The sequence below is a fragment of the Corvus kubaryi genome, unplaced genomic scaffold (assembly GCF_017639235.1).
Source record: "Corvus kubaryi isolate FWS band 111438036 unplaced genomic scaffold, C.kubaryi_AGA036_p1.0 37385, whole genome shotgun sequence".
NCBI lineage: Eukaryota > Metazoa > Chordata > Aves > Passeriformes > Corvidae > Corvus > Corvus kubaryi.
The window spans coordinates 27,894,585-27,912,490 of record NW_024581127.1 but is presented as its reverse complement, the minus strand read 5'-3'; the positions used below and the strand labels follow the sequence as shown (position 1 = coordinate 27,912,490).

The 17,906-nt window shown below is 38.5% G+C and overlaps 1 protein-coding gene across 5 annotated transcripts in view; it reads left to right on the top strand.

The window, feature by feature from the left end:
- ASAP1 (ArfGAP with SH3 domain, ankyrin repeat and PH domain 1) overlaps positions 1-17,906 on the top strand; it is a 146,579-nt gene that overhangs the window by 116,557 nt on the left and 12,116 nt on the right. For 3 of the 5 annotated variants that reach the window (XM_042036546.1, XM_042036544.1, XM_042036545.1), the window contains 4 exons: positions 2,265-2,372; positions 3,730-3,958; positions 13,424-13,585; positions 16,447-16,513. In XM_042036546.1, the coding sequence (XP_041892480.1) occupies positions 2,265-2,372; positions 3,730-3,958; positions 13,424-13,585; positions 16,447-16,513 (566 nt within the window). The remainder of the gene's footprint in view (positions 1-2,264; positions 2,373-3,729; positions 3,959-13,423; positions 13,586-16,446; positions 16,514-17,906) is intronic. The other 2 variants (XM_042036548.1, XM_042036547.1) reach the window with 1 other exon arrangement.

The following is a 17,906-nucleotide window of genomic DNA, read 5'->3' as shown; positions in this document are numbered from 1 at the left end:
TTTCTTCTAGTGGCAGTACTAGTTATTTTAATGAGAGTATTTGAAGACCTTAAGTACTGGAGGATCAGATGTATCAATAAATACATCATTCAAGGAGATTTGGGCTTCATCACCTCAAAAGTTCCTCTTAGAGGCTTTTATATCAGGAGTCTAAGCAACCCCTGTACTATTAAAGCTGTCAAGACCTTTGGCTTTTTTCAGATTATTTAATGGGACAGATAGTTCAGAGATGGTGAAAGTCTTTTTATAAGGAGAATTGAAACAACTTAGAATTACCCTCCTCAAAGGAGAAAGAAGCTAAAGTGTAATGTCTGAAAGTTGGTATATCAAAAGATGTAGAACACCAGCTTCTGTGGGACTTTGTCCCTCTACTGAATATGATCAAAGCAAAAACCTCCTGGAATTTTGAGAATGTATGAGGTATGTTAACAGACACCACTCAAAAAGATTATTGGTGTTCAAGAAATAAAGGTGTCAAGGATTTTCCCAGGTACTCCTCTGAAGCATTTAGCCAGGAAAAAGGATTCTACATCAGACCAACAAGCTTGTTTGTTCTTGGCCCTCTAAGGTGCCACCAGCATGCATTTAGTAAGCAAGTGAATTTACTTACTATCAAGGGACTAAAAAGTCTAACTACTGTGGCAGTTTCACAGTCAAGACAAAACCAGGAGAATTTACAAAACAGTAAACCACATTTTTTTACAGTTTGACACAGTACAAAACAGTGTCACTTGCCACTTAATTCTGTTTCTTCCTTTTCCTCATTTTGATGATCTGAGGATCATCAAACTTTTGCTCTGCAGCTGGTAATTTTAATACCTTTCCTGTGACAACTGAAAGTTCTTGTCATGAATTAATTATTGAATAATCAAAAGAGCTTGTCCTTCACAAATTGAAGAAATTTTCTGTGTTTCTGGGCATGCAAGTCAGCATTTTGCTATGGTTGATAAGGTGGGACTACTTCTCAGTTACTGCCATGTCTGCTGTGTAAGTAAGTGCTATTTCCAGTGGTTTGAGTCTTTCAGCTGGAAAACAAACTACCTGTGCAGCACACAATGGGGATGGATTGCTTTTAACTTTATAATATCCCTTTAATAAAGTGACATCTGCCATTAACATGGACCAACTGGCTGTGTTACAGAACAAACAGTCAAGTGGATGTTATCAGTGAGCTTATCTAGCAGTTAATCGTTTAGTTATAGTAATCCAAATTCCATTAATACCTCACTGATTATTTCACTTCAGTCTTATAGAGCATTTATGCCTTTTCTCTTTTTTTTTTTTTAATTTTTGAAGAGGAATATAATTTCTGCATTTTTTTCCAAAAGCAGCAATGAGTTAAAGAGCGAAAAAGAAACATGAATGAGCGCATTGTTTGCCGTGGGCAATAAAAAAGTACAAGATAAATAACTAGGTGTTTGCATTATGATAGAGGTACTAAACCCATTTCTGTTGCATAACTGGAGTCTTAACTGTTTAATTAAATTCAGTTTCAGCTCAAGTGGGTTCATGAATACTTACATAATAGATTTTAAATACTTTCTTTATTCCAAATTTTATTTCAGGAAGATGGGTAAAGGTGCTCCTGAATCAACTAGTATCAAGTAGACTACATTTCAAAGGATGTGAAGGAATAAATAATGATGGAAAACCTAGGCACTGGAAAGGAAAATTTATCTCCTCAGAATAACCATGAACTATTCTATTAGTTTTTTTGCTGATCATTGAGGTAGTAGTTTTTCAAAGAATGTGAAATATATTATTTGAGCTGGCAAAGTCAAGGAATTTTGTGCTTAAGACATATTGGCCTCATCCAGTGAGAGAGAGAGACAAAATATTTAAATAAAGAGTAAATATATTTTCATTTGTCTCAAGTACAGGGATGGTGATTTTGGAGGGGCAGCAGTTGTATGTACCAAAATTTATAAATAGGTTTACTTTTCCTTTTTGGAAAGGAGGGCTCCAGATCAATTCTGCTTTTGTGCACGTACCTTCTCTTCATGTCGTCTTTTCAAATGCTTGTCAAACATGGCAACTTCTGCCCATTTTGAGAAGATAATTCCTTTTGGCCTTTTAACTGTTTTTCTGTACCTCAAACAAATGGAGGATGTTTGTGTGATTGCCCTGAAATTGCTTTGTTCTTTTTTGAATCCAGAAAAGTTTTAAACTTTTAAATATTTCAATTTATTTCTTGCCACTAAAAAGAACTTAGTTAGCACCAAAAGAACAACAAGTACTTTAACAAGAATTTTTATTTCTTTCAGCTTTCTCAAGCCAAGGCAGGAAAGCTAAACCCGCACGTCCATGTGGAGTATGAATGGAATCTTCGGCAGGATGAAATTGATGAAAGTGACGATGACTTGGATGATAAGGTGAGTGTGAATTACTGATACGGCTTTGCACAAAAACTGTTAATATCTCTGCTCCCTGGAAATAAATGGTAATTAGAGACCCACTGTTACAGTGGACAACCCACTTTAACCTTTCTTATCTTACAGGTATTTTTGGGGAAAAAAACCCTAATTTTGAGGCCTGTGTTAAACACGGCCTAAGTGCTTTTTGAATATATTTTGTCAACCTAGTTATGGGCTGTTTCAGAAGTTTGACTTTGACAAGACATACAGCATAATATAAATCAGCAAATCTGGACTGCTTTGTCCTTTTATCTGCTTTAGAATTTTAGGCTGTTAAATTTTAGCTGGAGGAAGTCCAAAGCTTACATACTTAATTTTTTCTATAAATTAATTAAAAACCTAGTTGTTGAATAAATAACTCTATTTTTCATAAACCATGCTGTGCTATTTATTCTGTTTTTTTAAAAAAAGAAGTAATGGAAGGGCAAAACTTGAGGGCATAGAATAATTGCCATCCTAGAGCATGTGAAAAATTAGCCTCGGTGTCCTACTTTAGCAAGTCAGTTAATTACTGTGTGCTCTATTTCTGCAATAAATGCGAATACACCTCTTCTATTTCCTATGAGTGCCGCAGAAAGAAATGTGGACAACTTCTCATTTTCTGTGACACTTGGGACTGAAAAATTCAGAAACCAAAGTAATTTGCATGTCCTCAAGGACAGTAGAGAACAAAATAACCATCTGTGTGAGGAGCCTCAGGAGGATGAGGGATACTGTGCTGGAGATAATAACCTGAACCAGAGCTGCAGGGAAACAGATCGTGCTCCATGTGCACCCATTAACGTACAGCAGGCAAAAACTGATGTGTAAAATTTCTTCAAAGAGCAATTAGATGCGTTCAAAAAGAGCTGCATCACGGATTGTATTGCTAGTTCAGGGACTAAATAAATCTGATCTGTCAGAAGTGTTTGTTCATTTTTACTAGGCATCAGTGGGGTAATGATACTTGAGGATGATTGTCTAGTCTGAGTAACGTGCCGTATGCATGGGAAATTACTCTTATATTCCAAAATTTTCTAGGCTTTTATTGGTATTTTATTTAGTATGTTACTAGTGTGTATCTCCCGCTTTAAGCTTAAATCTAATTTTGTGTTCGTGATGATCTGTTGATGCTAAAATCTTAATTTTCATTTAGAAGAGAGGACCTATCAGGTTGAATTGCTGAAAAGGGGAGGAATGAGGGCTTATTTGTCCAACAAAGAAAAAAACTAGGCTCATGTTCACTAAATTATGTTCTGGTATGTTATTTTCCAAGCATACAAACTATAATTAGTGTTTAGACAGCTGTATCATATCTTTGTTTTTCTATTCACAGCCTAGTCCTATAAAAAAAGAAAGATCTCCAAGACCCCAAAGCTTTTGTCACTCTTCAAGCATTTCTCCCCAAGACAAACTGACTCATCCTTCATTTAGCACTCCCAGAGACAAGCAAAGACTCTCCTATGGAGCTTTTACCAACCAGATCTTTGCTTCTGTAAGCACAGACTCACCCACCTCTCCAACATCTGATGCTCCTCCTCTTCCTCCTAGAAATGCTGGCAAAGGTAAGTCTGTCTCCAAACTACACTTGCAACTGTTGCCCTTCCTTTAACCAGGGCCATTGCAATGTTTCAAGATGCAGCATGTTCTCCTTATTGATGCAGTCGTGTGGTACAATGCGTGTTCTAAACCTGGGGGGCACCTTGTAATCGACTCATTCATAACACTGAACATGAATGGGTGAGGAATAAACTAATACTCTGCTAAATTAAAGTCGGTTCGTTTTATGAGACTTACAGCTGCAGTGGATCATGATGGTTTGACCTAGATATCTCTAATCTTCAAGTTTAGAGGATACATTTATGGAAAAAACTTTCTACTGTATTATAATATGTGCGGATCTACTTTTTAGGACAAAGAAACCCTTCATTCCTTTTTACATATTTAATTTAGAAATTGATAAATTGTGTTTTTACAGTAGACTTGTTAGAGAAATCTTTAGTTAGGATGAAGGTTACAGTATAGTTTAACACTTCAGCAATTATGCTGATGCTCCCTTTTGTTAGCACTACTATAACTTAATTTCTCAATTAGTAATTGACTTTGTTTAGGAAAAATGCAGAGATGCTCTCACCAACAAGAGTGAGTAAAAGGGACGGAACAGTGTTGGCATCAAGTGTTTGCTTTTACATGGTTCAGATGCTGTGCTTAAGCACTACAGTTCCATCAGTCTTTGTCATGTACTGGCAACTTTCATATGGATTCCTTGGCTCTCTCTTTTAATCAGGTTTGTTTGCCTTTACAAGGCAAAGCAATTTTGCCAGGGTTTGCATTTTTCACATGAGATTTTTTAATCTGTGTTTCACTGGGGACTCAGTTGTATTCCTTGTAATTTTACTGTGTCGATCTGCTCGTTGGTATTGTAAGATTCTACTTTTTCCTTTCACTCTCCCATCCCCTTTACATGCTCTGTCTCAGTCTGCTATGGGTTGTTCATTGCAAACACAATGTACTGGCTTAGATGTTCCTTCATGACCTAAGATAACTTCTTTTTTGTCATAAAGTTGCAAGACTTGGAAATTAATCATACATCCCATTTCCTGAAGAAGGTTAATGAGGTTGTATCTGATGTCTATCTGTTCACACTGCTTAGTATATTGTCATCTTTCAATAGATTTTAGTGAACTTTATTTCTTTGTCATTATATAGTGGAGATCTCGTACAGACTTACCTAGAAAACTGTCTTTTTCTCCAGGAAGTGGAATATTTATGTTCATGTTTCATTCTAAGTATGTATATTGGTTTCTGAAATGTTAGGCATTTTCCTAGGTGCTCCTGGAATTTCTTTGTTGTTCCAAGACCAAGGAATCAACACAACACCAAAGTTAATCGGAAAGAATTGAGGCACTGAGTTTTTATGTGTTTTCATGTCAGAGATTATGCAAGGAAATCTTTATTTATATTACAGTGAAATAATATTATCACAAAATTGCATTCTAGTGTAACATTAACTGCTTCATCAGAGTGGAAAATGCCAGATTCACAGAGTAAGTCAGAAGAGGTTGGATGAAATTGCTGTTACATTAAAGTCACTATGCTTCTCTGCTTCAAACATGCTGAAATTCTACAGTCAGTGAATGATGCTGGAGTTTTGATTGATATCCATTCAACAGTATTGTGAAATCAGAAATCTCCATTGTATACATGCCTGTGTTACAGAAATAATTCAAGACTTTAAAGTTGGGGGGAAAAGTGACAAATGCATAGAACAATTTATCAGTGTGGAAAGATTGCTGTAGGTGCATCATTTCAGACGCACTTATGGTTCATTTTAAACTGTGCTGCTCCTTGTTATTTCTCCCCTTCCAGCTCTCAGATTGTTTAAAAGAAGATGAATCAGAGACTCCCCACTTCCATAAGACACTGTTGACACATCTGAATTTTGAAACAATCAGAGTTAATTTTTTGTGTTGGAAAACATAAACCTGTACACTTTATTGCCTCTTTTGGCATGAGTAGTAATAGAATATATCCCTTAAATTGAAGTTTAAGACACAAGCTTACTTATCAGATGGTGTGTTTTTGTTTAAAAAGTTTATTTTAATGTCTTATTTGTGTTTAAGATTATATGAAAACATAGTGTTACTTTTTTCACTAAGCTCCCTGAACAGCAAGAGTGAACAAAAGCATTGAATCCGTATTTAAATTTAAGATTTCCTTCTGTCCCCGAACATAATCTGATCTTTGTCCCTGTGCTGCTGTGAGGCCCTGGCAGATACTGTGGGCCCCTGCTAGGATATGGAGTCTGCAGGGAATGGATAGCAGGTGGACCTGCATTTTAGCAGGAGGCAGAGGATTTTTAAGTTTCATGGGTTTTCATCCTTTGGGACATGCAGATGAAACTGTCTTTCCAAAGCACGTTTTATTTTTAACAAAACCCCCTCCCTGCAGCACTCTGTAAGCTGGTTTCATTGCCCAGAGAAGTTCCTGAGTAGCAAAGTTCTGTGGTATTCCTGAGGGGCCACAGGAAGCCATCCACTGAACTTGTGCTGGGGAGAGGAGGTAAGTTTAAATCAATTTAAGGCACATCGCTCTTGCTCATGGCTTTCAGTGGACATGCTGGCTAAAAATAATTTTAAAGGTACAATAGTTGGAGGAGGTGATATGGGGAAGTTTAAGTTTCTCCATACATCATTATAACTGATGTCCAGATTTTCCAGTTTGATAACTTTTCAAAATATTCCTAAAAATGCTGGAACCTTCATGTATTTTACTCCACAGTGTCTCATTTGTGGATACATCTTACTTGCTGCTATCTCTGCTGCAGATTTAGTTAATCCTAACAGAATGAAAAGTACAGGATGAGTGCAGTGGCTGCCTGAGCCAACCACTCTGTGCCTTTTTCAATCGTTTATCTAAGCTTATTCAGGTTCAACTTACTTGTGCTGTCTGTCAAATCTTTAGCTTGTAACATTCTGAAAATCATCTTTGTTTTTGCTCTTTCCAGCACTATGGCTCCAGACATCTAGCAGGTCTTCTGCCTATTGTTTTACAAAAAGCTTTAAAAAAAAAAGAATCAATATTTAAGTAGTTGCATGACTTGCCACAGTAGCTAAATAAAATTTTGCACAACCTTCATTGAAAATCCAGTGTGTAGGTAATGTTGCTAACTAGTTTTAGAGGAGTGTTAGGCAACCTAAGTCAGGTTTTCTTCACTTTGGCTGAAAGCTAATTGATTTTTGCTGGTTCTGCCTGTTTATCCCAGATAATACATGAAGGTCAGGGATAAATTCTGTATCATGAAGTTAAGCTTGGATCTTCAATACCTACAAGTTTGAATATTTTACACTGTCTCAGCTCTAACATGAGGTACATAGACCCAAAGGCACTTGCTTTGTGGTTCCAGTCCACTGCTGCTGCAGTCACATCATCTGTCACATCATCTGCTCCTTCACTAGATCAGACTTAATTTCTAACCAAATTAGTTTATTTGAATTTACTAGTAACTTCTAGAAGTTGTCAGACTGCATTGCATACAGGATTAGGAATCTTCCTGAGTTCACTAAGTTAGTTTGTGCATGTACCAACACTGCCCTTCAGCTTTGGTGGTTTTTCTGTGGCTGGTGGCCATGTCAAGGCACTGCCTGGATGGAAATCCTACAGGTCTCCATGTCTGGGTTGTTACACTAAACAAACCAAGCATATTTTACCTTATCTGATTGAAGAGTATTTTCATTCTCCTGGGGTTCAAGTTATCCTTTCATCACACTAACTCTTCTCTGTACCTTTGCTGTTTAAATCAGATTTCTGAAATACAACTAGCTGGAAGTGTCAGGACAGCAGTAAAATTTTCTCTTTCTACTGGAAATACCACATCAAAGAATACTTTGGTCCTACTTATTTTTTTTTCCTGATTGTATCATACTGTGGCATAGCAGGCATTACACAGTCTCTGCTACCATTTGCAGCTGAAGTCCCTGATTTATAGCACAAATGTATTTATTCTCATTTCCATTACCTCAGCCTTTGAGGTCATCCTGTTTCTTCTGAATGCTTTCAGGATTCTATACTTCTCTTGCATGTACTTGGAGACTTTTTTTAATATTCCTATAAACGTCTTGCACATTTTGATTAAATAATGTTATTTATCCCACTAAGACTTTGTATTTTCTACTGCCATAATAGGGAGGGAAGACTAGTTGATGACTGTTGGTTTCATGAGCTCTTCTATTTCTGAATCAAACCAAAATACAGCATTCTTTAATATAACTTTTATCTTTTTCTTTTTAAACTGAACCTTTTTTTTAGCATTAATTATATAGTGTACTTCAAATGCTAATGTTGAATCAATGTATATTCTTAGCTTTCTTATTCAGAGTGATCATGATCATTTTGTCTTTAATTATGCTCTTATTTTCAGTACTGAAAATGTATAATCTAAAGTAAGACAAACTGAAAAGTCTTTTAGTAATATCTATGTAAAAAGTCACTCATGAGAAATTTAAAAATAAAGATAGCAACACTTGTTAATTTTTACTATAAGTTACTTTCCTTTGCAGTGTCCATTCTACCATTAGATGGAATTCTGGTTTTTCCCCCTATGTCTCCCTAAGTGGTAAAAAAAAAAAAAATCACACATGAGGTTTTTACACTCTAAACCCACCATTTCTTGATTGGGTGGCAACACCTTTGCATGGTTTCACAAGTACACAGATGAATTGTTACTACTCTAACCGCACAAACCCTGAAGGACAATGCACTACTAATTGTACACCTTATCCAGTTATTTATCTTAGTACAACATTTTGAGATTATTTGATCTATTTACACATGAAAGCCTGATCTTGGTAATACAAAAAAGTGATAAAAGATGACAACAGTTAGTACTGTAAGCATGTGCTTCCCAGTAACTGAGGAAAAGAAAGCCCAACAGAAGCAAAAGGAAAGACTTCTAGGTCAAGTTTTTTTGGGTTTCCTTTTTGGTTTTTGGTGGTTTTGCTTGTGATAGGAAAATATCCTTTATGAAATGTGAACTTCTCAACTATGTGAGAAATTAATGATGATTAAGACCTCTGTTGGAGAGGAAATGACTGGTTCAATTGCTGCCTGGTTAAAATCACAAAATACCTTTGATCTAGTAACTGCTCTGATTATTGCTTAATTAATTGCTTAAAACTAGCCTTGTATAATTAAGAATATCACACAGGAATTGTTTTGAGGTGTTGGTTTTACACACACATTTATGTGGATATACGTGTGCATATACACAGACACATGCAGTTGCTGAGGTGAGCAGCTCTGGTGCAGGGGAGGGTTTACTTAACCAGGGGAGCCTCAGGGAAGTGAGAAAGCTGCAGGAGCCACAGCAGCTCATGGCACAGCAGCTGAGAGGACCTGGGAAGGGCCGGGGGCAACAGGGCTGAGCCCAGACGTGTGTAAAGCAACTCTTGGAGAGCACCATGAACAGTGCCAGTGTGGCAGTTTGGATGGGAATTTGCATGGAATAGCCTGCAGGAAGGAGCTGTAACTGCCAGCCTGAGCAGGGAGCAATGGTATCTGCCACTGAGTTATCAGTGCACGTTGAAAGAGCTTTAAACTAGATTTGAAAAGGGAAAGGGATGACAAAACCAGGTTCACTCAAGATAACCCTGGGGGCAGCACACCAGTGTTTGAGGTGTGGGCCAGTGAGGCCCTTTGGGATGCTCTCTCAGTGCAGCTGGGGGATGGAGAGCCCTGTGACAGCAAAGACATAAGGCATGGAAATGCCTCCAAATGGTCATGTAGAAATTAGGGCTTCTCCCCCAAAAAAGGTGTCGGGATCAGTATCCCAACTGAGGTGCATTTACACCACTGCACACAGCCCAGACAAAGAACAGGAGGAGCTGGAAGCCATTGTGCAGCAGGAAAACCATGGCCTAGCTGCCATCATGGAAACAAGGTGGAATGACTGACATAACTGGAGTGCTATAAACTCTTCAGAAAGGACAGGCAAGGAGGAAGAGGCAGTGGGATAGCCCTGTATGTTAGGGACTGTTTTGAGTGCCTGAGATGAATGATGGTGGCAGTAGGGTCGAATGTTCACAGGTATGAATCGGAGAAAGGCCAACAGGCAGATGTCCTACTGGGAATCTATTAGAGACCACCCACCCAGGATGGAGAGGCAGCTGGGAGAAGTCCCACAATTGCTGGCCCTTGTTCTCATGGGGCAGGAATGTCTAGGATGTGTCTGGAGTGTGTGGAAGAGAAGTTTCCAACTCAGCTGGTGAGGGAGCCAGCAAGGGAAGGCACCTGCTGGACCTGCTGTTTGTGAAGAGAGAAGGACTTGTGGGTGATGGAGGCCATCTGGGGCACAGGGATCACAAATTCTTGGAGAAGTAAGGAGGGGAATCTGCAGAACTGCCACCTTGGACCTCCAGAGAACAGACTGTGGCCTATTTAGGAGCCTGGTTGACAAGAGTCCCCTGGGACACAGTGTAAAAGGACTCCAGAGCATTCCTCAAGAAGGAAATCCCAAAGGCACAGGAGCAGAGATGTGGTTTAATGGTGGACTTGGCAGTGTCCGACTTGAGGATCTAAAAGGTCTTTCCCAACCTAAGTGATTCCATTATACAGTGTATTTTATAATATTTGTACAGACATCATCAGGTCTTATGTTATTTCACCAGTTGGTTCCAAAAACTGATTTAGATTCAAGAACTTTCCCCATGTTTTCTTCATTCAAAGCATGATGTCACTTTATGCCTCTTTCTGAAAAGATGTTTTGAAGTTTTCCTTTATTTTGTGTTTATTTGAAAATAGGTTATTTTGTATTTCAGCCATGTAATCATTAGTGTATGATTTTTGTATTCGTATTTATTCCTTCTGTGACTTCAATACAGAAACAAATGCTAGGAGTCTGAAACTAAGATTTGTAATATCCTAAACACCTTTTCCCTGTGACTTTTGTATGCCATCTGAACTTCTGAAAGCTATGAAGTGATTTTTTTCAACTCCTCTATAATATCTGGATATATACAGCTAAGGTGAAATCTAAAACATGTCCATATAACATAATTTTAAGGGGTTTTTTTTAATTCTACCAAAGTTTATTTTTGTAGAGAAAATTTCTTCCTCTTCTTGGCAATTAAGAGTACAAATCTTACTTCGTGTCCGAAGTTTAATTTTTGCAATAAGCGCACAGTACTGTTTCAATACCTTTCCTCAGCTTTTTTTTCCGCTTTAAGGCAGTTTTGGGTGATTTGGGGCCGCTGGGTGCAGGTGTGGTGGGGCGCGGTGCAGTGCGCGCAGCCGCCGCCAGGGGGCGGTGGGACATTCCCGCTCCCCGGCATTGCGGCAGTGGGAAAACTCCGGTGCCAAATGTCGGGACAAGGGACGGACGCTGCTCCGGCAGCCCCTCTGTGCTCCCGACGTGTTTAAGAATAACGCTACTGTTAACAGTGGGTATTGACTATTCCTTCCCCTCACCATTCCTAGATACACTCGGAGTTACATCCCGAATCAAAACAACTTTGGGTTCCTATTTCTTGAAGCAAAGAAAGAGTTGGTAACTTGCAGGAGTCAGTCAAAATTTAGCATGAGAAAAGTTGGTTTTGCTTTCAGAAACATCTCAATGCACACTTTAAGTCATCTTGCTTACTTAAGCTCAAGGAAGAAATTAAAATGAGAAAGGGTAAGGATGCAAACTGGGGAACAATCACTAAATTCACTGGCATTTGACTTGTTGTCAATTAATGGTTTTGTGAACTTGGAAGTAAATTGAGAGGAAAAATTGTAAAATATATCATTTGATTTACAAAAGTAACCAAGTAATTAAGCCAGGCCCAAAATATCTGCCGGGCTTGTGGTTGAGAGATTCTCCTGCACAGGAGAAGGCCTTTCAGGCTTGAATCTGGAAGAGAATAGATTGAATTATTAACTCATTAGGGGCAGTTCTATTAAATTTTTCTTTGCTGTTTATAAGAAAGAGAAAGGTCACCTGCTGAAAATATCTGACAAACAGATTCATGCTTACAGAATCATTTCAGCTACTTTTGTCAGTGTTAAATGTTTCATCTAAGGAATTTTAATATTATTTTTCACTGATTTCAATACTTCTATGATATATAATAATTTGGGAAGGAGTGCAGGTATTGATCATTTCCAGACTACCTACAGAGAATATTCATAATCATTTTTGAAGAAGGCAGCTCTAGTTTTGTGTGCTGCAGTGTAGGGTATATGTCGAGAAATGAAGGTTTTGTCTCAAATACTGTTCAAATAAGGTAGTTTTTCAAAAATAGGCAAGCTGGTTCTACAGCTCTAAAAAATTGACAATAGACTTGAAATTTCAGGTATAAATAGACTTTGCTTTTAAAGTTTTATGTCAATTTTCTGCATTTATCCAGACTGATGGCAAAGCTGTCTGACCTGCAAAACTTATTGCAAGTGAAGACTGCAGTGAAGTCTTAGTTGTTGGTTAGATTAAAAAAAAAGACAAAACCAGCAAAACCTACAAACTAACAGCCCCAGCAACAACCCCCCTGGAGCTGTTGTAGCCTAGTGTAGAACTAATGTAGAGAAGTGGTACCAGTAATTTCTTAGGGCGGTGGTGGCAGCTGACTCGAACAGTCGTCCCCTCGCTGCCGATTGTGCCCTGCTCTGTTTCCTTGAGCTTCTTATTAGAGATGTTTGTGAAGGTCAATGGTGAAGCTGATTAAGGAAAACTCTTGTCTTCCTGCTGGGTTATTTTGTCTTTCGAGCTGTATCTGTTCCCATATTGTGTAAAACATGCATTGTGTTGAATAATACTTGTGCCAGCACTAATTCAGAGGGAAATAAAAGTGTTTAAGGGTAGGGGTGACTGCATAGGCTCTTATAAGCAATCCTATCATGAAATATCTAATCTCAGTCCCAGAAAGGATTTCTCTGATGTTTATTTTATTCATACCATATACAACAATTTGCAGTGCTCTTGGTATGCATAGTTTGATGTATTCAATCTACAGAAAAAAAAGAATTACAGAAAATCTTCTCAAGCTAAAAATCCCATTTTGAAGGTGAAAGGAAAATTTGTAGGCATATTTCCATTTCTTTCTTCCTGCCTTCTAGTTTATTAACAATATTTGTATGGGATGGTCTAGAGGGCTAAAAAACCTCGCCACATATTAGAACATATAGAAAGCTCTTTCATTCTGGTATAAATTAACAGCAATTTTAATCCCATGTGCTAAATATTACTTAATTTTAATATTTCATGCTGCTTTTTTTTTTTTTAACAATGCCTAAAATTGGAAATCTTGGCGTGATTAATCCTGTATTTTTTAAACATAAGTACACGTGTCATTCTATTGTCAAGTTGCTTATATTCCCACAGCTGAGATAGTTAAAAATGTGGTGAACATGTCGTTTAATCTAAACAGTGTTTTGGCATGGCTTGTCTTTTTATTTTAGTCTTTTGCTGCACTTCGCTGTGGGTCTGACTGTGAATTTTTCAGTGCTGCTTTGACATTTATGCACATGTATTTGTAAGAAGGTTGTTTGTTATTTTGCAGGCCCACCTTCAACCCTCCCTCTAAGCACTCAAACCTCTAGTGGCAGCTCCACTCTTTCCAAGAAGAGACCACCTCCCCCACCCCCAGGACACAAAAGAACCCTCTCTGACCCACCAAGCCCACTACCTCATGGACCCCAGAATAAGGGCCCAATTCCTTGGGGTGAGTTTTGAATGCAAAACAAAAGGGCAGGGGAAAACCTTTATGATGGCTGATATATGATCTTTGGTTTCTTTTTACCTGGTGCTTGCTTTCCAATGATTGCAGCTTGATGGAACGTCAGCTCAGATAAATCAGCAGTTCTATCTTCTGTCACTCTGCCTTCCAGGCTGCTGCAGCCGAGTCTCACTTGAGAAAGCTGAAAATCCTCCACGCTCCCCTGGGGCCCAATCCATCCACTGCCTCCCTCTCCTGCCGTAGCTGCCCAGGCTCTGCCCTCACCCCGGCCCCTCAGCCACTGCTCTCCTCTGCCTCTGCCCCCTCCCCTGCTGCTGCTGTGCCCAGCTCAGGGACCCGCTGCAGGGATGCAGCTTTGGGGCACGCAGACCCCAGTGTGTCTGTGCAGGTCTCACAACTGCCTCTGGAGCTTTTTTCCATGGGCTCTGGGCCGCACCTCTCCTGTAAAGTGTTCACACCTCGCTGGTGGGAATGTGTTGTCTTGATATGTATTTGGCTTTTGTGATGTTGTATGTACATACATAAAGACTGATAGGTTTGCATCCTTCTACCAGCAGAAGTTACACAGAAACAGTGCTTTTTAATTTTTTTTTTTTACCAGGATACCTTTCTGACAGATGCTTTTTGGAAACTATTTTCCAGACTACTCAGATTCTTCCTCTTTTGAATAAACATTGCTCTATGCAGTCAAATGCTCTTGGTAGCTATAAATCTCAGGCCCATGTAATTTTCTGTGATTTTAGTCTTGGTGGCAGGATTTCCATGAATCTGTAAATTTTTTAACTGGAATCCAGTGTTTACATAGGTGCATCATCCATACACTACTTGTATCTTAAGAGAATCCTCTCTCTCTTCTAGTATAAACACACAATTACTAGCCTAAAATAAAAAATTGGTAACCTAAAAGCACCGTTTTTTTTCAGCAAATTGAGTTAAATGTAGTAAATCATGAAGTATTCATGTGTGATTTAATCTAGGATTCAATATGAAGAAAAGTATAGAGTCCAATGAAAAGCAAAGACTTTTTCTCAAGGAATACATGCAATGGAATTTTTTCACTTTTCTACTTCTCAGAGGTCTGGGATATGGAAAAAAATATTTCCTATGTTCTGAAGTCTAACAGCCCTGTACTTCCTCAGAGGCATTAAAGACATTTTGAAGAGCTTGGACTCTAAAAATGTAAAAAATCCCAAATATTTAAGTCCAAAACAGCACCTAAAGTACCATATACTAGAATACTCTATAATGTAGCACTATTGGGATGAACAGTGTGATAGGAGTAGATGCTAAGCAAGTGCCAGCTTCTCCTTAAACACATTAGACAACAGATAAAGGAAGAAGAAAATATGGGAAAGGTGCAGGTGTGTAGTTGAAGGTGAAGAAGCCTGTAGCAGTAAAACACCTTGTCAGAGCAGGGCCAGAGAAGAATATTGCTTTTTCTGTCTCTTCAGTGCTTTTCAGGGCAGGCTAAACTTCAGTGAATGGAAGAGGGACCTCTTCTCCCCGTTTTTCTTAGCTGAGATCTGTACAAAAGCTTGTTTCAAAGTCCATTTGGATTTTTAAGCAAGTATTAAATTTTGTGTTTATGAGAAGGAGTTTCTTGTATCTGCCTTTGTGTTTTTTGCGTAAGAGTATTGTCAGATGTTCACTGCTTTTCCTTTCAGAAGCTTTCTTCTTTGTTGTTATATTTCTTGCTATGTTGAATTTCAGCATTTGCTTTCTAATCTGTGCATTAATTGAAGTTTCAAGCAGAGCAATCCTTAGCTTATGTCTAAGCAAAATGAGTTACTATTCAAAGATGTTCTAAAAATGTCATACAGATTATTTTGTATTTCCATAGCAACCATGAGATATTTTTCCTTGCTTTATCCATAGGATCGACATGTTTGCTGCTTTACCTTAGTTCCTTTTTTGCACCACTTTTAAACACAAACATATTTTTAGCAAGGCACAGCATGAGCCTTTTCTGCTGTTTCATTTAGACATCAATGCGCCAAGAATGGTATTTAGAAAAATGTGTCATTCTTTTGAATGAGAAGTATTTTGTGTTCTTGGATCATTAAATGTCACTTTGCATCTATTTCAATGACAAAATTTACTAATGGTTGTTGAAGCTGGTTCTAAGATTAAGATATGCTATAATAGGAGAGGCAAAGGGTGTGAAAAGGCATTAAACCAAACGAGTTGGTGTCATTATACCTTGAAAATGGTGATGGCTAATGAAGAGAAGCTTTCTGCTGAAGGAGTCCAGAGCACTTGGGTTTGGATCTTGCTGCCTTTTGACAGAATTCTGTATAGCCAGGATCTTTTCTTTACCAATGGCCAAAGTGCAGATTATGGGAACATACAGTCGCTAAATCAGTAAAGGCTGTTCTTTACACAGGATAAAATACCAATGCTTAGAAATAAAATGTTTTGTGAATAAAATCAAATTCATGGTGGTTTTAAAAAGACGTGCCTTATAATGCAAAATGCAAACATTTGTGATAAATTTATCTGATACTGGCCTGCTGTATCTCCTTCTGTACAGAGCAAATTGAAACACTATTTCAGAAAAATGCCCTACAGCAATGTCATTCAATCTTCCCTTGCCAGGAGATGAGAGCTACCAGTGATTTGTTTTAAAACATGTTATATGAGAGGTCATCTTGGATTATTTTGGTCCCTCCTGCTTTTTCAGCTGCAAAATTATTAATAAACAAAAAAGTTAAAAATTATCTTTTAGACATGTTATATAGAAGATACTTAGAGGAATACATGTTTTGCTTTAAATTGCACCCTCTGATGATTATATTTCAGTTATCCTAATTTTTTTTTTTAATTAATTGTCCTTTTTTTCACCTCAGGTAATGATTTGGGCCCACCTTCAACTAAGACTGCAAACAAGTTTGAGGGGATGTCTCAGCAGTCAAGGTAAAATCTGCATATATGAAGGCAAAGATGAAAATTTAAATAAATATAACTAATTTGTAAATTAGAAAAGGAAAGCCTTTCACAGGAAATAAAATCCTAGCTATGTTTCTTCATTAGTTTTCTGCATGCCTTACTAGCATACAAATACTTTGGCTCCATTGAGCCTCCTACGCTTTGTTCCTCGCTGTCCATGCACAATCCATCCTTTGAGCAGGATGGACAGAACAGCTTGTACCCGAATCTATCTGCTGCTCCTACAGAAGTGCTCTCCCAGCTGGGGAATGCTGCCTCAGACCGCAGTCCAGCAGGACAAAAGTTTTATTTTCATGTCTCCTGGCATTTCATTTTATCTGCTTCAGTGTGAGGTGTCCTGCCTTTAGCAGCAGTGTCACTCTGGGTACAGGCTGGCATCAAAGATGGCTCTGTAAGAGAGAGTTCATCTCAGTCTTCCAGTTTAGCTCTTTTCCACTCTGTCAGGCTTATGTGCTACCACACAGTCTGCAGTAACACAAATTGCTTTTAGCTCGTAGTTCATCAGGTCTGTCCATTACAAGTGTCTTGTTCAATAGCTGGAGTAGTAAGGACAGCCATACATTGCTGTCACTTAGAGTTTGCTACTCCTCTGTCTGTGCTGTGATTCCAAAATCCTGGGGTTCAGAGTACGGTAATTCCAATAAACACCCGCCTGAGGCACACAGCCTTGCATGACCACAAGTGTGTGGGATGGGCTGTGACTGGGGATGGATGTGTAACCTCAAACAGGGCACAGCAGAAGATGTGTAGGAAGTTTCTGGACGCCCCCAGACTGTGATCTGCCTTGTCAGGACAGGCAGGGGACCTGTTGTTGGTAGCACAGCTGGCTTCCCATGTTTGCTGAATCCATCCAGCTGGCACAGGGCATTCAGGGAAAAAGTGGTGATGTTCCACAGCACAGAGAGCTGGGCCCATGCTAGCTACTTGTCAGACAAGAGTAAAGGTGTGGTCCTCGTACTCCATGGCATTAGAGAGAGGACAAGGAGCTGGCCTTCAATGATCTTTGTGGATCCCTTCCAACTCAGGATATTCTATAATTCTATGATTTATTGAATCAAGATTGAGCTTGGCTGTTCTTTCACTTTCATGTCATGATGTATTTTGGCTATTTAAAAAACAGCTAGAAATTAAAAGTGTTTCATCATGCTCATTTTGAAACGTTGGCTGCAGAGACAAGCAATACCAGAATCAAGGCTGTTAATGCAGAAGACTCTCTGCTCTGTTGAACATACTCTGGCAGCTTTCTCACTCTTCTTTTTTTCTTTTTTTTTCCTTCTTTTTTGAGTCGTTATTTTGAGCTGATACTAATTTTTATTTATTTTTAGATTTTTATGCCTTAAATCAATTTGCTTTCTTCTCT